The sequence below is a fragment of the Tachyglossus aculeatus genome, chromosome 4 (assembly GCF_015852505.1).
Source record: "Tachyglossus aculeatus isolate mTacAcu1 chromosome 4, mTacAcu1.pri, whole genome shotgun sequence".
In the NCBI taxonomy this organism is placed as follows: domain Eukaryota; kingdom Metazoa; phylum Chordata; class Mammalia; order Monotremata; family Tachyglossidae; genus Tachyglossus; species Tachyglossus aculeatus.
In genome coordinates, this window is record NC_052069.1 from 125044872 (window position 1) to 125066746 (window position 21875).

Here is a 21875-nt window from a genome sequence, read left to right on the forward strand (position 1 = left end):
GGGGCCAGGGTCACTGTGGATATGGAGGGGTATTGGCTTGCGGCAAAGGCATCACCGTGGACTTGGGGTTTAGGAAAGCCTCATAACATTTCCAAAAAGTGAAAGCATCTAAAGGAAGTAACGCCTGGTTGGTGGAAACAAGGGTACCCAGGGTATCCTCCATCATGTGAGTGGAGGTCCTTCTTTTGGCCACTTTCACCTGGCTGCGATGCCCTTTCCCACCCCAAGGAACCCAACATCCTTTCCCTACCACTAACCTGGTCTAGGTTAACTCAGACGCTCAGCTAGGAAACAATGGGGTCTTTCCAGAGCTCCAGCAAAAAGAGGAGGGAAGAAGCATGCAGAGGCAAAGGGATTTCATGAGCTCTTCTCCTGTTTTCCCATCTGGCATGGGCGTGTGAGGGGAATTCCACTGGGATGGAGGCCTCCACTCCTGGATTTTGAGGGACTGTCTCAGCAGGTAATTCACTTGATAAGGCTCATTCTGGCCAGACTTGGTCTGGCTGGCTCAGAGACCTGTTGGCTTGCAAAGAGTACAGACCTGGTGATAATAACACAGGAATCAGCCTGATGAATGGGGCTGGGAAGTATTGGCTACTACCGGCTTCATCAGCCAGCAGCATTTCCTGCCTCAAGCAGAGGACAGAGAAGCCACTGCAATTCCTTGTGCCGGATGAGTTTACTGTTTTGGGGGAGCAGCAGGGTGGGGTAAGGGGAAGATGTTTCAGCTGCTAAATTCTCCACAAGAATTCCAACTCACAAGATTCCTACACTTGTAGTCAGTCTAGCACACATGTCCCGGGGTAAGGGCGAGGAGGGCCCCATCAATAAGACAAATCAAACTGCTGCCTTCATGGTTCTTTGTAGACTAGTAAACTTCACAAGGAAGTAGAAGAAAAGCCCTAAATAAGCTTCACCCAATCTCAGCACTGAGAGGCCTTTACCCCATCCACACAAAACCTGACCCAAGCCCTGAATACTGGGGGGAACGCACAAAGAGGTAAGAACGGTCAATTTGAGTTTAAATAAAAGCAGTTTTACTCCTGGGTTACTGTCCAGTTTTCCAGCTTCAGGCTCAGGTGCGAGAGTTTGTTATGTTGCCCACTTGCTCCCAAAGGTTAAAGCCACTTCCCTGGCTTACAGTCCTTGTGGGGATCCAACAGGAGGGGCAACACTGCCCCCAGCTCCTAGCACCCCCAGGGAGGCCTGCCTCCCATCCATCCAGCTCATTCCGCCTGACTCCAAAACTGCCCTCTCTGTCCACTCCCAAGTCCACGTACTCCAAGTGCAGCCAAGGATGTTTGCCTCTGTTTCCTTCCGGAATTCATTCCAGGATTCTATGGGAAGCGTCCAATTGACTCAAGAGTGGGGGAAACGGCCTGCTGCAGAAGAATAAAGCCAGGTGGAATATCTTCCCCACCGTCCGTGGTTTTGTGCTCTCTGACGGTCTGTGGTCAAGGAGCGCAAAGTGGGCCCAAGGTGTGTGCCACTGCAACAGGCCTAGTGGATTCCTCTGACTCCATCACCAGGTTTTCTGGGCTTCTTTCCTTCCCTGCATCTTCAGTAGCTGGTGATTCCACGTGCCGGTCTCTTGGCTTTGAATCTCCAGATGTGAGCACTAGAGTTTTTTAGCTTGAACAAGTCCCCAGGAGACCCAACCAGAGAACCACCGGAGCTGAACTAAATGAGGTAACCATGAGAAGTGATGGTACCCATGGAGCCCCAGGAGGGGGTACAGTGCTGTGCAAGACGCCAGACTATTCAGAGAAATGTCTTCTTAGAAGCTGTCACGATCACCTCAGAGAAAGTACTCATGGAGGATTCTTCCATAAAATCATGGACCCTTGCAATGGCAATCTGAAGGCATTTGGAGCTGGGGTGAGGGAGAGCCTGGAGCTGCCCTCACCAGATGCTTCACAGTGGCCTCCTACCCCTCCCGATCTGCCCTCGCCTGTCCAGGAAGAGGGAAGGGCCCTGTGGGGTAAGTCTGCACCCGGGACTAGCTGCAACAAGGTAAAGAAACGCAGGTGGCCCCACCGACCCGAGCCTGGCCATGGCACTGGTGGTGGAAGGCCTGTCTGAGCCTTTGGTTGACCAGGAATTCCAAATAGTCTTATGCCCTTGGAAGAGGGGCTGGAGGAGAAGGAAGCCAGAGCCCAAGTCTTCAGATCGGAACACTCTTCCCCGAGGGAACTGAGCAAGGAACACAAGCCTCATCTTCCTGTGGCCCTGCATGGTTGTTCATACTTCCCACTCCACAAGCCACCTTAAACCCAGGCACTCCATTGCCACTTGGTATACCATGATAAACTGGGAGGGAGAGTTGGAGCCCTGGCTTACCTCTCCTGCTGGCTGCCCTCTCCACTTTCTGTGTCAGGGGCTACCAGGGCACTGGGTCCTGGTCTCCCAAGGAAGTGGAATCTCTAAGGCTGACCTGGTTACACCCTGCCAGGACACTGCATGGGAAGAGCCAGGAGAGGCAGGCGTCCACTGTGTCCTCGAGAAGGACCACATTAAGCTATTCACAACCGCTCGGGCACAGTGTCAGTTAGGGTTCACGCAGCAGCAGCAGCGACAGCAGTACAACTGGCCACCCTCTGAGGTTGAGGATGGGGGGAGGGTGGGGTTGGAACATTAGAATCCTAAGCAGCAAGGATGGAGGGAAGGAGGGAAAGGGGGACGCGGCGGGTCCTAGGAGGAGATGGCGGGTCTGGGGAGGAGGGAGAGACATGAACACATCTTTCCATTACTCCCAAATCCTTACTAGCTAGAATGATTCAGTGATGTGCTGAGTAGTGTAATGCACTAAAGGTATTTAAAACAGACATTCATGCTACCAGAGAGCATGATTCAAGACAGAAGAGGAAGGTAGTCTTTGTACCCAGGGGGGAGCACTTACATTCAAAAGAATTAGAAAGCCCTCCCCAGGGCTTCTGGCTTCCACCCATCGCTACATTTGTGAGACTGGAGACCTGGGTTCTTCTCAAGAAGCAGATACCCAGGGCCTGGGGGTAGAGGGGTGTGAGGAGAGAGGTTTCAGAATATGTGAAGACTCCTTACTGAACAGGGAAGGCTTGCTAGAAAATGACTCCTTACTGAACAGGGAAGGCTTGCTAGAAAATGATGGGGACTGGGTTCCACGACTGAGATGAGCTAGTTTACAGTATGACTTTGGGAAAAGAGGATATTGAAAAATTTTTCTAAACAGAAGTTGTTGATATTCAGTGCCTCCTAGCAGATTCTAAATCAAACTTAAAAAAGGTAAAAAAAATTGCTAAAATGTTCAAGCATAAAAGTAGGGAGTGGAGACTGTTGACTAGCATACCTCTCTCTCTCTCTATATATGTATATATACATATATATTCTTTTTTTGAAAAATCTTATACAAAAAAGCAAGAAGTTTTATTTCCTTAAAGTCTCCTTTCCTGATTGCTGGATATTCTTGTGTTTTCAAGTGCAGACATCCTAAATCGCACACAGGGTACATTTAGGCTGCAGGTGAATGCCCTGTAAGGTGTACATTTATTCACGGGAGCAAAGTCCAGTGCAGAAATAGTCCATTTGATGCGGGTTCAATTATCCATGGCAAGACAGCTCAAGGGCAGGGGGAGGAAATAGAGAGGATGGGGTTAGGAAACAAAAAGAAACTTCAAGTCACTTTAGATCTCAGCTGCCTGAAGACATAAAATATCAGCCTCTTATTGGTCTGCGCACCTGAAAACCCTAGAAAGTCTGTCAAAGCCCACTCACCAAAGACAGGAGTGAGACTCTGGGCTAAGTCACTACCTCTCTCTCGTATGCTTGGCTTTCCTCACACACCTAGTGTAACATCCCCTGCCCCAACACAGGCACACATATCTGCACACATGTACATGTGTGTGCGTGTGTGTGTGTGTGTGGTTTGAGGGGGGAAGGTGCAGGCATGTCTCACCACCATGACCAATACGCAGCTCTGTCTGCCAAAGAGGCGCAGGATGTGACTCTGTGGGCATGTGAGCATGCGGGCATCCCACCGCCCTCCCTCCCACATCCACCCGTGAGGCACCCACACACACAACCATATGTACACATAAAAAAGCACTTGGTTTCCAGGGGCATTCTTAATGAGGTCCACAGTGTTTAGAACTTAAATTCCTTTTCTTGGTTTGGAACAGTGTTTCAGAGAGTTCTGTTTTTTTTGTTTGTTGTTGGTTGGTTGGTTTTGTTTCATTTCAAACCCAGACCCAGTCTTAAAGCATGTTGGACTTCAAAAACATGAGTTTGTTCATGTCTTCTGGACTGAGCAGCCGTCTCCTTTTGATCAGGAGCACCTGCTCGCACATGTTCACACAATCGCTGCGGGCCCCCACGGCAGGCACCGCGAGAAGCCAGAAGGCCAGCTTCGCCAGTTTGGTGTGCTTCTGGGTGACACAGGACCAGTACTGAAAGAGGTCTGGGGTGGCCTGAAAGAGGGGCTCCTGCAGGTAATCATACACCTCACCCTTGCCCACCAGGTCATCCTCCAGGGCTGGGGCACCCTCACCCGCCGCCCGTGCCTTCTTGGCGGCAGGCTCGAACTCCGTTTCCTCACCCCAGGACTCGCTCACCTCTGTGATGAGTTCGCAGACCTTGCCGATGATCTCCTCATGCTGGTACGGCGGGACAGGGCGCAGCTTCTGTTGCGGGTCCAGGATCATGGCCACTTTGTGGGCAGAATGCACCTTGAAGTTCTCCTTCAGCGCCTCGAGGAAGAGGTGGCACAGTTTGCTGACGGCGCCCGCGTCATTGGCCTTGGCCGTGAAGAGCTTCTCCAGTTTGACGTACGTGGGCAGCACCAGCTGCAGGGTGGGCCGGCTCTCGCTGCTCAGCTCGATCACGGCTTGCTTCACGGGGGCCAGGATGGCAGCTAGGTTGCTCAGCAGGTGCTTGTTTAGGTTCTGGATGAGATTCAGCTTCTTGGCCCGGCTGTAGAACTCGCAAATCTGCTCGTAGCGCTCGTGGACCAGCAGGAGGGAGTCAGTCACCGAGTTCCAACAGGGAGGCGGGGACGTCTCTTCCAGAGAGCCGAACGTCTCCTTGGACAGGCCCGTGGAGCCCGCCAGGTCCTCGCAGACATTCAGGAGCTCGATGACCTCGTGCATGTTGCGGGCCTGCAGCGTCCGCTTGTTCAGGACGCTCTGCACCACTGAGTTCAAGGCGCAGGCCGAGCAGCGCAGGCACATGCCGGCCTTGGAGAAGGCGGAAGAGCTGACCCGGCAGTCAGTCACGTACACTGTCCTGATCTCAGACATGACAAACTCTGACAGCACATTCTGCACCCAGTGGTGGACGAAGTCCCCGGTATCCCTTAAGTCCACCCCCTTGATGCCCAGCACATAACTCTTGATGTGGTGGCCCTCGGCCTGGTAGGCCGTGAGGATGTAGCATGAATCGGGCCCAATGCTCTGCGAGTGGCAGGTCACACCGATGCCAAGGCAGGCGTTGCTGCCCAGGGCACAGGTGACTTTCACTTTCACCTGGTTGTACATCCGGGGCAGGTGCTTCAGCGCCAGGGAGTTAAAGTTGCCCAGGATTTCGGGCACAGAGAAGGCCCCATAGCGGGCGCCGCTGTCTACCAGGGTCTGGGCGAGCTTGATGAACTCCTTCCCACTCACCACGCCCAGGGTCCCCAGGTCAGCACACATCACCCGCAGCAGCCTCTCGGCGATGTTCTGCCGTTCCTTCTCAGGGATTGTGCTGTTGGGCCCAGAGGCACTGGCCGCCGCTGCAGGGTCAGGATGAGTGGGACAGAAAGGAGCTGTTATTCCATGCAGGGGGACCCCCACCTCGGGCCCTGGGTGGTGGGGCACGGGGTATCTTGGGGCTGGGCCAGGGCCACCCCTGGCTCCCAAGACCCCATCTACTCTCCCACATTCCGCCCCCAGGAGAGAGATCAGCTTAGTACAGTGCTCTGCACACAGTAAGGGCTTCAACAAATACGATTGATTGATCAGCTTGGGGAAGCGGCCCTCAATAGAAACCCAACATCCCAATGGGAATTAGTGGGGTTTAGTGGGAAGAATGTGGATCTGGGAGTCGAGACAGCTGGGGTCTTATCCCGGCCCACCACTTGCCTAATGGGTGACTCTGTGCAAGTTGCTTAACTTTTTGGGCCTCAGTTTCCTCATCTGTACAACAGGGAAGAATATCATTCTCCCTCCTGCTGAGATCATGAGTCCTAGGTGTGACAGGGACTCCCAGAGTTTAGCACATTGCTTAGCACATAGTGTGTGCCTTACGAATACCACAATCACTATTGACATCTACCCTGGGAAACATATCGGCCCCTGGCCCAGTTCCCCATGAGAGAAGGGCAAATCTCAAACCCAGGGTACTAACCCAGCAGATGGGCATCCAGGCGCTCCAGGTATCCAAGGAGGCAGGAGGCACACGGGAGGCAGAAGGCCCATCTGAGCGGACCCAGGAACCTGCCATCCTCCATGGCAGGAAGCAGGCAGCACTGTGGGACTGTTGCCACGGTGTCGTTCCTTCCCTCTCTGCTCCACCGTCACACAGCCCAGACCAGGATTGTGATAATAATAATAATGGCATTTATTAAGCCCTTACTATGTGCAAAGCACTGTTCTAAGCACTGGGGAGGTTACAAGGTGATCAGGTTGTCCCATGGGGGGCTCAAAGTCAATCCCCATTTTACAGATGAGGTAACTGAGGCACAGAGAAGTTAAGTGACTTGCCCAAAGTCACACAGCTGACAATTGGTGGAGCCAGTATTTGAACCCATGACCACTGACTCCAAAGCCCGTGCTCTTTTCACTGAGCCACGCAGGATGATCCCCAGAATCTAGGCAAGGTGGTGCTGTCAGCATTCCCAGGCATTGGCTGTCAAAGGTGGCTCCAGGAACCTGCCCCCTGGTCTGGCTGCCTTGTCCGGAGAAGGCCAAGGGGGTGTTCAAAGTGGCTGGGAATCTAATCAAAGAGACTTTACCTCCCCCAATTATGCGGTGGACTTTGGAGTGGCACAGGCAAAGTTGGTACCTTTCTGCCATCCTCCATGATATCAGGGATCAATCCACTTTGAACATACAATAATAATAATGATAATACTATTTGCTAAGAGTTTACTATGTGTCAGGCACTGTATTAAGCACTAGAGTAGATACAAGTATCTACCTCAGCACTTAGAACAGTGCTTGGCACATAGTAACCACTTAACAAATACCATTATTATTACTATTATTATGGTAATAGGGTTGTACACAGTCCCTGTCCCACACAGGGCTCAGTCTTAATCCCCACTTTAAAGATGAGGTGACTGAAGCACAGAGGAGTTAAGTAACTTACCCAAGGTTACACAGCAGACAAGTGGCAGAGCTGGGACTACAACCCAGGTCCTTCTATCTCCCAGGCCCAGTGCTTCACCTGCTACCAGTCCGAGTAATAATAATAATAATAATAATAATAATAATGATAATGGTGTTTGTTAAGTGCTTACTATGTGCACAGCACTGTTCTAAGAGCTGAGGGTATACAAGATGATCAGGTTGTCCCACGTGGGGCTCACAGTCTTATTCCCCATTTTCCAGATGAGGTAACTGGGACCCACAGAAATGACTTCCCCAAAGTCACACAGCTGACAAGTGGAGGAGCTGGGATTAGAACCCATGACCTCTGACTCCCAAGCCTGTGCTCCTTCCACTGAGCCACACTGCTTCCCCAGTACTGCTGCCTGAGGCAAGCAGTGCCAACCTGGCATTTTCTAGGTCTCACTCACCACTGTCCCCACTCAACAGTGCCACCTCAAGATCTTTGGGACTGGGGCAATCCTGAGACTTGGTTAAAGGAGCCTGCAGAATGCAGCAAAGAATGGATGGACAGTACTGGCAGGGGAGGGCCAGTGTGGGGAAGAATGGGAGGTGGTACATACTATTGTTGGCGCTGTTTCTTTGGGGCTGCGGCTTCCACTTCTCTTCCACCACGGCTGGAGGTGACCTGGGTTGGTTGGAGGCAATGTTGTTCTCATTGTCGGCTGTTGAGGGAAAATGAACATCTGTTAATCCTGGATCCCCAGGAGTCTGTCCTTTCCCAGACACTAAAGGAAAGTCCTCTCCAGAAAACCAGCCATTTTCTGGATACCTTGCATCTTAAAAGCCTGCCAAAACACGAGTGTCACTTCTCTACAGGGGCAGAGGGAAGTTTCCTGACCTCCGCAAAGAGAAGGTCATTCTGAGTTTTCTCCAGGAGGCGATCTTTCTCCATCAAAAGGCCGGCCCACTCAATGCTGGAGGCACTTGCTCCTTTTCCACCAGAACAACCCCTCTCAGGCATCCCTGGCCAAACCATCTCTTGTCCTCAGAAAGCTTCCTGCACTTAAAAACGAGGTGAAACCAAGAAGGCTAGCTCTGTTGACTCTCCCTCCTGCACTTGTCTGCCCTTTAGGACAGGTGGCTGCAATGGAAGCTACTTACTGCCAACCACCTGCACCGAGACTTAACTGGGAGAAGAATTCACTCTTGTTACCTAGTTTTGCTGTAGTTTTCCAAAGTTTGGAGTCTCTCAAGCTTTTTGAGGGCACCAAGTAATACACGAGGAAAAGAGTTGGCTCTGGGTGATTCTATTAGCAGAGACGTACTGAATAATGGGACACCAACCCACCCCCTAAAACTGAGAGCACCCCCAACTTCCCCCACCCCATAACAGGGGTATGCAGAGAAGCTTGGATGCTTTTCAACTGCACGAGAAGTTGTTTTTTTTTAATTTCTGGGCCAGTCTAGGCCACATGGGTTACAGGGCTGCTTTACCCTGGCTGGCAGGAAGAAAGACGCAAAAAAAAAAAAAAATCAAGTTTTCGTCTTTTGAGGATCAGATCTGCAGCCGGATCATCCCAGAGCACTGTCAGTCTACTATAGCTTCTGGCCCAAGCCTGGGCTCTCATCTCTTTCCAGTTCCTCATGGCCAGCCTCTGTCTTCCTCTCCCCGTCATTTACCCCAGAACTGGGCTGATGCAAAACAAAGACCTACACTACCAAACAGCAAAGCCAGGAATCTTTTAGATAAACTGTGTGGGCTTGTTAAGTTCACCTCCCTACCCTTGCATAGTCTAATCACACTCCATTCAGATAATAATAATAATAATGATAATAATGTTGGTATTTGTTAAGTGCTTACTATGTGCAAAGCACTGTTCTAAGCGCTGGGGTAGATACAAGGTAATCAGGTTGTCCCACGTGGGGCTCACAGTCTTCATCCCCATTTTACAGATGGGGGAACTGAGGCACAGAGAAGTGAATTGACTTGCCCAAAGTCACACAGCTGACAAGTGGTGGAGCCGGGATTTGAACCCACGACTCTGACTCCAAAGCCTGTGCTCTTTTCCACTGAGCCACGCTGCTTCTCTATTCAGATGCTGTATGGAGCCTAATCTACCAACAGTGTTGTATTGTACTCTCCCAAGTGCTTAGTACAGTGCTCCTCACACAGTAAACATTCAATAAATACCACTGAATCACTGACTTATCAGCAGCTTAGACACAGTTGTGACCCAACCAATTCTTACTGATGATGACGATGATGAAGAAAATGCCAAAGATGATTCTTCTCCCCTGCCCCTCAAATCAACCAATGGTATTTCTTTAGTGTTTACTTGTTGCAATGCACCATGTTAAGCATTTGGGAGAGTAAAGCAGAGTAAGTGGACACAATCCCTGCTCTTACGGAATTTCCAGTCTAGTTAGGAATTCAGCCAAACACAGTTCAGTAACAGGGACACCACAATAGGAAAGGCTGCCAGCAAATGACAGTAAAACCAAAAATCTTAGAAATGGCTGGATATCCACTTCCTGAATGGTCATTGCTAAGCATCCTTTTTCCATCTCTACTTAACCCTCTTTTCACTCCAGGTTATGCTCCCTTCACTCCACTGAGACTGTTCCTTCCAAGGTCCCCAGTGACTTCCTTCTTGCCAAATCTACCAGATTCAACTATTTTTGATACTGTACATGACCTCCTTCTCCCAGGAGCCCTTTATATAACCTTGGTTTTACAAACATAGTCCTGTCCAGGGTCTGCTCACTTCCCTGGCTGCCCCTCCTCCATGTTGTTTGCCAGCTCTTCCTCTACCTCCCAAACTCCTGAATGTAGTTGGACCTTCTGGCTCGGTCCTGGGTGTACTTCTTTTCTCATTTTATACTCACTCTCTTGGGGAGATCAACAACTTCCATGTATTCAATCGCTAATTTCATGCACATGACTCTCAAATCTACCTTGCTATTCCTGGCCTCTCTCCTCCACTGCAAACTCACATTTCCTCCTCCCTCCAGGATAGCTCTAAGCAGATGTCCCACTGGCACCTCAAGCTCACCTTGTCCCACAATGAACTCATTTCTCCACCCCAGTTCTCTCCCACCCAACTTTCCCATTACAGTTGAAAACACCACCATCCTCCCCATCTCTCAATCCCCTAATCTTGGATTTATCCTTGTGTGTTCCATGTGCAACAGGAACTATGCCTTGGTGTTTAACATAGATCTAGGAAACATTACCAATGTTATCATCATCATCATCATCATCATCATCATCATCATTTCAACCCCCTTATTCAGTCTGTTAGTTCTTGCTCCTCAACATTTCCTCTAAAGCCAAATAGCCCCCTTGCTGGTCCAGACATTTGGCATATCCTGGCTTAGCAACTTCATCAGCCTCCTTGCTCCCTTCTTTCCCCTGTCTAGTCCACATGTCACCATGCTGCCTGGATAATTCTTCTAAAATGTCATTTTGTGCATGTCTCCTCATTTCTTGAAATCCTCTTCTGGTTGCCCAACTATCTCCACATCAAGGAAAAACTCCACACCATCAGTTTTAAGGCTCTCAATCAGCACTTTCCCTCCTACTTTTTCTTCTCTTTTTTACCCACTTCACCTCAGCTCACACACTTCTTTTATCTCAAGTCAATCTACTCTCTGAGCCTCATTCTCTTCTCTCTCAGCATAGACTTCTGCTCAAACATTGTCTCCTACCTGGAGCTCTCTCCTCTTTCACATCCGACTGGCCACTGCTTTCCACACTGTCAGAGCCCTTCTGAAATCCCATCTCCACCAGGAGACTTTCTCTGATTTCATGAGGGGTGCTCATTTCTGCACCCCTACATACTCCTTGGCTGCCACTGTAGCAAACCCATCCCATCGAAGAAGCATTTGATACAGTCTTGTGCTGTAGCCATCAATCAATAGTATTTATTGAGCTCTTAATGTGTGCAGAACACTGTACTAAGCACTTGGAAGAATACCATATGAGAGTTGGTAGAGACACATTCCCTACCCACAATGAGCTCACAGTCTATTTGCTTATATTTATACTCCTGCTCCCTTTTATAAGGAATACATTTTAGTGTCCATGTTCCCCTACTTGTTTCTGTCTTGAGGACAGGGATCATGCTTACTAACACTACTGTACTCCCCCAAGTGCTTAGTACAGTGCTCTGTACACACTAGGTGCTCAGTAGAGAAAACTAACTGATCGCCTGAATGGCTTCTCAACAACCAGGAACAAGCAGTTTTGAGGGTTGAATCATGTGGTTGTATAGGCCGATGAATACGATGATCCAGACTAGCCAAACTGATCAAGCCCTAAGGATACACATGGCCTATCTGGTTCAGAAATTTCAGGTGAATCTATCCTTTTTCTGTCATGAGCTAACTGGCCACATATCAAGCTAAAGGATATTTCAGGGCTTGAATGAATGGATGTGTTTTTATGTGAGTGAGCCCATGCTCATCAAACAAGAAGAAGCAAGAAGGGGTATCTTGAAGCAATTCCTCTGCATCTGATGGGAACTTCGTTATATCTCTTGTCACATCAACTACACACTAATCTACTTTTTTTGGGCTCCGCAGGTTAAGCAGTGCCTGACTCCATTGAGAGGAAAAGTAATGAGAAGGAATTACTCCTGCTATTCGATACCTCACTAATGAGATCTGTTTGCTACTGTTTGGTCTTCCTTACAGTTTAGATTGTGAAAGGCACGGATCATGATGCCCTAATTCTCTCCACGGCACCAATCCTTTAATCCGGGTTCAGTCTAACCATCCGTTCTTATTTACCACTAGACTGTCGAAAAGGCATTATACATCAGCACTCGGCTTGAACCAAATAGCCAGAAGAGAGTCCAAGCCTTATGCTGTACTGGGTATTTACAGAACAAATGCCTAAGCCTTGTATGACTATTCTGGTTCTGCTTCTTAGCCACCAATTTGCATTTTAATTGCTTCTCTCCATTGTGTAGCTGGGTCAGGGTTGGGGATTGGCTATAATCTTTTCTAAGTGTCTAAAGCACACAACCTAAGATCTAGAACGTCAGCAACTCTCTCCTAAATCAGCAGTGCTAATTAGCAGGAGCTCAAACTTCACCTACAGTTCACAGAATCTGAAGGTGAGCAGGGCTTGGAATGAGGTCATTTAGTCTAGCCCTCTGCCTCCAGGCTGCATGCCTAAACAATCCAGAAAGCCTTCCTGTTGCCCAGTGTAAAGGTTACTACCTATTACTTGTGATTTCTGGTTGATTTCTTTGCCTACTGGCCACGTTTCAGAGACGTTCTTAAATTTTTAGAGCCAGATTATAATTTTATTCGTGGAAGTGGAGGTTGGTGACAAATTCCACTTCCTGGATATTCCGATTCATGAGATTCTAGACAACCCCCAGGAATCCTCTGCTCACACAGCCTCCCCTCACTACTTCATTCCAGAATGTCGAATCTAGTCAGCCCAAATTACATCAGCAGCCCAAATTTTAGTGGCCACGTGCTTATTACCCAACCAATGAGATTAACCACTGCTACCACCAAGAATAAACCCCAATAACCAACTGGGAGCTCTAAAGTAAGACCAACATCTGCATGATTTTTTTCTATGGGCATCAGCAATAAGGACATAGGTGGTCAAGTTCAAAACACAGGGACAGATAACTTGCTTATGAAGGAGAACTACGAACCAGGTTAGCAAACACGAATAGAAAAGCAGATCCAGGACCCTGTACAAACTATCAAGAACACTGAAACACCACAGAGTTCAACAGAGCTATGTCACTTTTGGGAGAGGAGGTGTCTATGATGTGGCATGTGGTTCATATGACATCTAGAGTGGGTGTGGACCAAGTGGGGCATAAGTCAAACTTCTAATGTCTAGGATTCATCATTTAAGATGAAAAAGGAACCAAGAGGCAGGAACAGCGAAACCAGGAGTTGCCTTGGACAAAGTCTGCATCATTGTGCAGATAAACCAATTTAGGGGCAGGGTGATCGGGAAAACCATCAAAATTGAAGGGACCAACTTTTCTGAGCAGGTCAGAAACATTATCCCTGCCATGGGAACTCTAATGATCTGCTGGGGCTATTACAAAGCCCCTACTCCTCCCAATGTTCTCCCTGTGGACTCACCAGGAAAGACTGTGCCATGTAATCCCCACTACACCCCAGGGGTGAACAGCCAATCGAGAGAGCGGGAGAACTCACAGAGCACACGTCCTGGGAACACCAGCCCCAAACCATCACCTAAGTGTGTGCTGTGGAGCTGGAAGCATTCATTCATTCATTCAATCATATTTATTGAGCGCTTACTGTGTGCAGAGCACTGTACTGAGTGCTTGGGACATACAAGTTGGCAACATATGGCGACAGTCCCTACCAAACAACGGGCTCACGGTCTAGAAAATCTAGAAAGTCTAGAAGATAATCCGAGCAGCGGAGTGAAGTATGGACTGAAGTAGAGAGAGGCAGGTGGTTGGGAGGTCAGAAAAGAGGCTGATACAGTAATCCAGTTGGGATAGGATGAGTGATTGTATTAACATAGTAGCAGTTTGTTTGGAGAGAAAAAGGCAGATCTTGGAGATGTTGTGGAGGTGAGACCGGCAGGATTTGGAGACAAATTGGGTATTTGGGGTGAATGAGAGCAGAGTCAAGGGTGACACCAAGGTTGAGCACTTGTGAATGCAAAGGATGCTGCCCACAGTGATGGGAAAGTAAGGAAGAGGACAGGGTTTGTAACCAACCTGATGATCTCATATCCACCCCGGCACTTAGCACAAGGCTTGGCACATAGTAGGTGTTTAACAAATACCACTATTATTGTAATTGTAACTCTCACCACTCAGGTGGGGAACACATCTTGATGGGAGGAGGGAGCCTAAGCAGTGCAAGGGCACACCACTAGCACAATAATCAATTCCTCTGCCAAGGCTCCTGGTCCTTAAGTCTCAGGATGGATGACCCCGTCATTTTCAACAGGAGATTCCATCATCAACTGAACCCAGGAGTCCTGCCAGATGGAGTCTCCTGGTATAGAATCTTGGATGAACGTTGGTGAGACCTCAGGCCTGAGAGCCTGCACAGAGGAATTGACTCCAGTGCTAATGCTTTGCACAGAGACACTTTCACTCTTATGTGGCTACTACCTGTGGCCCCACTGGGGCATGGGGAGCAACGAACAAATAGGTGGGCAGAGGCATAGGTTTAGGACATGTGCCTTCTTCCCCCACATTCAGCTATAGGCAGAATCAGAATTAGAACCCAGATATCTTGATTCCCAGAGCTGGGAAGGAACACTGGATACACCTGCACTGATCTCTTGTTGTTGTTGTTTTTCCAAGTCATATTTGTTAAGTACTTACTATCTGCCATGGACTGTACTAAATGCTGATGTAGATACAAACTAATTAGGTTGGATGCAGTCCCTATACCAGAAAGAGCTCACAGTCTTAATCCCCATTTTACAGATAAAGTAGCTGAGGTGCAGATAAGCGAATTGACTTGCCCCATCACACAGCAGGCAAGTGGCAGGTCTGGGATTAGAACCCTTGCTGATCCCTTCTCACTCTCCCCTCCAACTTCTTTTCCATCTTCAGAGTTTTAATTAAAAAAGGAGAAATGGCCCGCCTAACTCTCTGCTTCTCAATAACTGAGGTATTTGTTAAGCACTTAATACGTGCTAAGCGCCGGGGTAGTTCCAAGATCATCAGGTGAGGCACAGTTTCTGTCCCACACAAAGGGGAGGGAGAACAGCTATTAATCCCCCTTCTACAGATTTGGAAACTGAGGCCCAGAGAAGTGAGGTGACCGTGACTTGCCCAAGGTCACACAGCAGGAAGCAGACACAGGGAGAGCAGCACTACCCAGTGGTATCCCCTGCAGCTACTTAGTGCAAAGGGGAAGGAATGTCCCCTGGAACAGCAAAGCAAGGAAGCCTATCCACAGCTCTACTTCAGATAAGCAAGGGAATGGGAATGCAGCTCACTTTATCTACATACAGCTAAAAGGCCTAATCAGATTGTCTCGAGTAGGTCAACAATCCAGAGGATGGAGGTAACCCCCGGGAAGCAGCGTGGCTCAGTGGAAAGAGCCTGGGCTTTGGAGTCAGAGGTCATGGGTTCAAATCCCGACTCCACCACTCGTCAGCTGTGTGACTTTGGGCAAGTCACTTAATTTCTCTGGGCCTCAATTACCTTGTCTGTAAAATGGGGATTAACACTGTGAGCCCCACGGGGGACAACCTGATCATCTTGTAAATTCCCCAGCGCTTAGAACAGTGCTCTGCACATAGTAAGCGCTTAATAAATGCCATTATTATTATTATTATTCTGGATTACAAACTGCCCATGTTTGGCATCCGGATCTTCGTGTTGGACAGAGGGTGAGGTGTTGAATGAAGATATAGTATAGGACCATGAAGATATTCTGCAGATCTCAATACTGAACCACTACAAAAGTCAGACAGAGAGATCACTGGTGAATAGTGGATAGTCCTGTGCCCTGGTCAGGAAGAATCAGAAAATCTTCTGACTTCATTAATAATCACCAGGAATATATCGCCCTGGATATCACCTTTACTATGCAGTTGGAATTGATGACATAAAGGAAATGGAATAGCCAAATCTGCCGCTGCCCTCAAGGGTACATAGCACAGTCCATCTATGTTCTGATGGGGTCAAGGGCTGGCCAGTACACTGCTCAACACATGGTGGGTGCTTAATAAATACTACTGATTGATTAGGATGCCAGTTCAGCTTTACTGATGATTGATAAGGATAATGTAGACCTTGAGGTCTCCCAGAATTAATATGCAAATGGATTTGAAAAGAGGACCTAAATCTCAGCTTGTTAGGCTTCTAGAGGTACATGTGGCAACTCTCCAGATGCTTACTGCAGCCCTACTCTCAGCTCACCCCAGAACATGGTGCCAGGAGCAAACGCACCTCCAATCCTCTATAGACAAGGTTCGACCACCACCATGATCCACTCAACAAGACGGCAATGGAAGAATGAATTTTGGGTTTGAAGGACTCCTTAGTTATGCCAGGGCAACATTTGAGTCCTGAATGTGGTGAGTTAGGGGTGAATCTTTGGGAATCTAGACACAAAGTACAAGGAGCTGAGACCCCTCCTTCCTCTCCCCCTACTCCCCCTCCCCTTCCCACCCGCCTTACCTCCTTCCCCTCCCCACAGCACCTGTATATATGTATATACGTTGGTACATATTTATTACTCTATTTATTTATTTTACTTGTACATATTTATTCTATTTATTTTATTTGGTTTATATGCTTTGTTTTGTTGTCTGTCTCCCCCTTCTAGACTATGAGCCCGCTTTTGGGTAGGGACCGTCTTTATATGTTGCCAACTTGTACTTCCCAAGTGCTTAGTACAGTGCTCTGCACACAGTAAGCGCTCAATAAATGCGATTGAATGAATGAATGAATGAAAGGAGGCCATACGATGAGCTCTCCCAGCACCTGGAATGCCAAAATGACTGATAGGTGGGCTTGGCAGGATGAACGTTTTAGACCCAGACTGCTGAGATGTGATAGGTAGTTGAGGCTAAGGAACAACAGGGATTTCAGAATGGGAGTGCAGAGAAAATGGGGCCTTTTGGGAGGCACAACTCTTTTTGGGTGGGGGGGAACAGGTATTGTTTCATCCACTAGGATTAATGAATGCCATATCCAGATTCCTCTTGGTTATAAAAAATAATAATAATAAATTGTGGTATTTGTTAAGAGCTTACAGTGTGCCACGCACTACTAAGTGCTGGGATAGGTTCAAGCAAATCAGGTTGGACACAGTCCCTGCCCCACATGCGGCGCAGTCTTAATCCCCATTTTACAGCTGAGGTAACTGAGACAGAGAGAAGTGAAATGACTTGCCCAAGGTCATGCAGCGGACAAGACACTGTGGACCACTCCCTTCTCCTCAACACGCTATCCAACCTTGGCTTCACAGACTCTGTCCTCTCCTGGTTCTCCTCTTATCTCTCTGGCCGTTCATTCTCAGTATCTTTTGCACGCTCCTCCTCCCCCTCCCATCCCCTTACTGTAGGGGTCAGTTCTAGGTCCCCTTCTGTTCTCTATCTACACTCACTCCCTTAGTGAACTCATTCACTCCCATGGCTTCAACTATCATCTCTACACTGACGACACCCAAATCTACATCTCTGCCCCTGCTCTCTCTCCCTCCCTCCAGGCTTGCATCTCCTCCTGCCTTCAGGACATCTCTATCTGGATGTCTGTCTGCCATCTAAAACTCAACATGTCCAAGACTGAACTCCTTATCTTCCCTCCCATACCCTGCCCTCTCCCTGACTTTCCCATCACAGTGGACGGCACTACCATCCTTCCCGTCTCACAAGCCCGCAACCTTGGTGTCATCTTCGACTCCGCTCTTTCATTCACCCCTCACTCCAATCTGTCACCAAATCCTGCCGGTCTCACCTCCACAACATCGCCAAGATCTGCCCTTTCCTTTCCATCCAAACCGCTACCCTACTCGTTCAATCTCTCATCCTATCCAGCCTCCTCTCCAATCTCCATCCTCCTGTCTCTCCCCACTTCAATCCATACTTCACACCACTGCCCGGATCGTCTTTGTGCGGAAACGCTCTGGGCATGTTACTCGCCTCCTCAAAAATCTCCAGTGGCTACCAATCAACCTACACATCAGGCAAAAACTCCTCACCCTTGTCTTCAAGGCTCTCCATCACCTCACCCCCTCCTACCTCACCTCCCTTCTCTCCTTCAACAGCCCAGCCCGCACCCTCCGATCCTCTGCCACTAATTTCCTCACTGTGCCTCGTTCTCACCTGTCCCGCCGTCGACCCCCGGCCCACATCCTCCCCCTGGCCTGGAATGCCCTCCCTCCGCACATCCGCCAAGCTAGCTCTCTTCCTCCCTTCAAAGCCCTACTGAGAGCTCACCTCCTCCAGGAGGCCTTCCCAGACTGAGCTCCCTCCCTCTTCCCCTCCTCTCCCTTCCTATCCCCTCCACCTTACCTTCTTCCCCTCCCCACAGCACCTGTATATATGTATATATGTTTGTACATATTTATTACTCTATTTTACTTGTACATATCTATTCTATTTATTTTATTTTGTTAACATGTTTTGTTTTGTTGTCTGTCTCCCCCTTCTAGACTGTGAGCCCGCTGTTGGGTAGGGACCGTCTCTATATGTTGCAAACTTGTATTTCCCAAGCGCTTAGTACAGTGTTCTGTGCACAGTAAGTGCTCAATAAATACGATTGAATGAATGAATGAATGAAGTGGCGAAGCTGGTTCTATAACCCAGGGCCTTCTGACTCCCAGGCCCATGCTCTGTCCACTAGGCCATGGCCAAGGTACTAGATCAGTGCTTTAATCGACCTTGAACCCAAGTAAGTAACTCAGGAACAATGCCTCGATTTTGTGGACCAAGCGATCCATAGCTAGTTCTGAAATGGCTAGTAGGTGGCACTACCGGGGCCCCAGTGGTATGAGTGGAACTCAAGTCCCCCCTTGTGCAGCCACCTAGGAGAAAAATTGGGAAGAATTTTGCAGCAGGCCCACAACAAGTCAACTACAAAGGACTTCATTGGGCCAGACTGTTTGAAACACAACCACTTGTGTTACCTTATTAGTTGACTCTAGGATGACGATCCTCTTGGATTTCATTATCTCTCTCTGACTTCTCCCTCCTCTTGTCAGTTCTTCACCTTCATCTATTCAACACGACTGCTTTATAAGGCCACACGGCAGGCAAGTGGCTGAGCTGAGATTAGAACACAGGTCCTTCTGACTCCCAGTCCCTGATCTATCCACTAGGCCATGCTGCTTCCCTGCTTCACAGACTGTGGCTGGGATGTTCAGGCTGTGGCTGTCCAAAATAGCCGTCCAGGAGACCCACTTGGCCCCACTGTCACATTGCAGACAAGGGGCGGAGACGGAATTTGAACCCTGGCCCTGATGACTCCCAGCCCGTGCTCTACCCACTAGGCAATGCTGCTTCTCTACCACTACTATGAGGATCTGATGCATCAAGCACTTTCATCAGAACCAATATGGGCTACTCTCACGTCAAACGGCAAGATAGAATCACAAGCAATGAAGGCCTAGGACAAGGTCAGTGTCCTAGCACTGAAGCTATGGTTACCTCAACACAGCTGTGCTGTGTGGAACATATGAAGAGAATGGATAACAGCAGAATACCAAATGAGCTGAAACTGGGAGATTTAAAGCAAGGAAGATGGAGCAAATGTATTAAGAATTTGATCAAGTAAAGCTTGCATCTCAGCTGTAAACTGGAGTTCCAATGCCAGGGATAGTCTAGCACAGCACACTATAATCCAAGCAGCCGTTTTAGAGCAGACACTTTGTATGGATCATGAGACAAGGAGCTAAAGGCAAAAACAGGACCAGGTGCAAGGCTTTACATCACCTCGCCCCCTCCTACCTAACCTCCCTTCTCTCCTTCTACAGCCCAGCCCGCACCCTCCGCTCCTCTGCCGCTAATCTCCTCACTGTGCCTCGTTCTCGCCTGTCCCGCCGTCGACCCCCGGCCCACGTCATTCCCCTGGCCTGGAATGCCCTCCCTCCGCACATCCGCCAAGATAGCTCTGCTTCCTCCCTTCAAAGCCCTACTGAGAGCTCACCTCCTCCAGGAGGCCTTCCCAGACTGAGCCCCCTCCTTCCTTTCCCCCTCCTCCCCGTCCCCACCCCCCGCCTTATCTCCTTCCCCTCCCCACACCACCTGTATATTTGTATATATGTTTGTACGTATTTATTACTCTATTTATTTTATTTATACATATTTATTCTATTTATTTTATTTTGTTAATATGTTTTGTTTTGTTGTCTGTCTCCCCCTTCTAGACTGTGAGCCCGCTGTTGGGTAGGGACTGTCTCTATATGTTGCCAACTTGTACTTCCCAAGCACTTAGTACAGTGCTCTGCACACAGTAAGCGCTCAATAAATACAATTGAACGAATGAATGAAATGAACAAAGGAGAGTATTTGTGCACAGTGTGGTTGGGGCTGCAGGTTCCAGATTTCAGTTACATAAGCCAATGGTGAATTCCTCCACCAGTGATGTCTTCTTCCAGCATGAAAAATAACTAAGTAGATACACTCAAATACACGCATATCCTTATATAGATACACAGGCACACACATAACGATGTATTTACACGTTTACACAACCTGCAGTGTCACGTTGGGCAAGTCACCTAGCCTCTGTAAACCTCAGTTTCCTCATATATAAAAATCTATAAAAAACATCTGCCTACCTCATGTGTAAAAACCTCGCATGGGACAGGCATTATGATGGATCAATTATCGCTTATCTACCCCAGTGCCTATGACAGTATTTGGCTCCTAGTAATTGCATAAGAAATACTATAATTCTTATTCTACATGGTTTAGGAGTATTTCTTGCCCCATTGCTGGTTGAACACCTTGTAGCTAAATAAAGGATTGGAGTCCTCTCACTTAATCAATCAATAAATCATATTTATTGAGCACTTACTGTGTGCAGACCACTGTACTAAGCGCCTGGGAGAGTACAACACATCACTATAACAGACACACTTTCTGCCCACCATGAGCTTACAATCTAGAAGTGGAGACAGACATTAATGTAAATAAATACAGTTACAGATGTGTACATAAGTGCTTTGGGGCTGGGAGGAGTAATGAATAAAGGCAGCAAGTCAGGGTGATGCAGAAGGGAGTGGGAGAAGGGTAAAGGAGGGCTTAGTCAGGGAAGGCCTCTTGGAGGAGATGTCCCCTTAATAAGGCTTTGAATTTGGGGAGAGTAATTGTCCGGTATAAAGAGGGAGGGTATTCCAGGCCAGAGGCAGGATGTGGGCGAGAGGTTGGTGGTGAAATAGACAAGATTGAGGTCCAGTGAAAAGGTTGGCATTAGAGGAGTGAAGAATGTGGGCTAGGTTGTAATAGGGGAGTACCGAGATGAGGTAGGAGGGGGCAAGGTGATGGAGTGCTTTAAAGCCATTGGAGGAGTTTCTGTTTAATGCAGTGGTGGACGGCAACCACTGGAGTTTTTTGAGGAGTGGGGTGACATGTCCTGAATGTTTTTGTAGAAAAATGATCCAGGCAGCAGAGTGAAATATGGATTGAAGGCTTAAACCTTTTAAACAGTAATGACTGCAAACTGGACCTTTGCAAAACCCTGAAACTGCCACTACCATTTCATTCATTCATTCAATCACTTATTCAGGGCTGTGTGCACAGCACTGTTCTAAGCACTTCGGAGAGTACACTTACAACAATAAATAGACACATTCCCAGCTCATAGTGAGCTTACAGTCTGGGTGGAAGGGACAGACATTAATATAAATAAGTAAATTAAATAAGTGCCATGGGGCTGGGAGGGGGAAAGAACAAAGGGAGCAAGTCAGGGTGACACAGAAGGGAAGTCAGGGAAGGCCACTTGGAGGAGATGTGCTTTTGATAAGGCTTGGAATGTGGGGAGAGTAATTGTCTGTTGGATTTGAGGAGGGAGGGCACTCCAGGGCAGAGGCAGGATGCGAACGAGGGGTCAGCAGTGAGATGGAGGCACAGTGAGAAGGTTAGCATTACAGGAGCGAAGT

At 48.4% G+C, this 21875-nt stretch overlaps 1 protein-coding gene across 1 annotated transcript in view; it reads right to left on the reverse strand.

Annotated features, from left to right (window-relative positions):
• Positions 1–4046: 4046 nt before the first annotated feature.
• The window catches only part of ZNF618 (zinc finger protein 618), a 172728-nt gene continuing 154899 nt past the window's right edge, over positions 4047–21875 (reverse strand). Inside the window, exons 17-18 of the mRNA XM_038745692.1 lie at positions 7904–8005; positions 4047–5743 (exon numbers count right to left, since the gene is read on the reverse strand). Of these exons, the coding sequence (XP_038601620.1) occupies positions 4230–5743; positions 7904–8005 (1616 nt within the window). The 3' untranslated portion in view covers positions 4047–4229. The remainder of the gene's footprint in view (positions 5744–7903; positions 8006–21875) is intronic.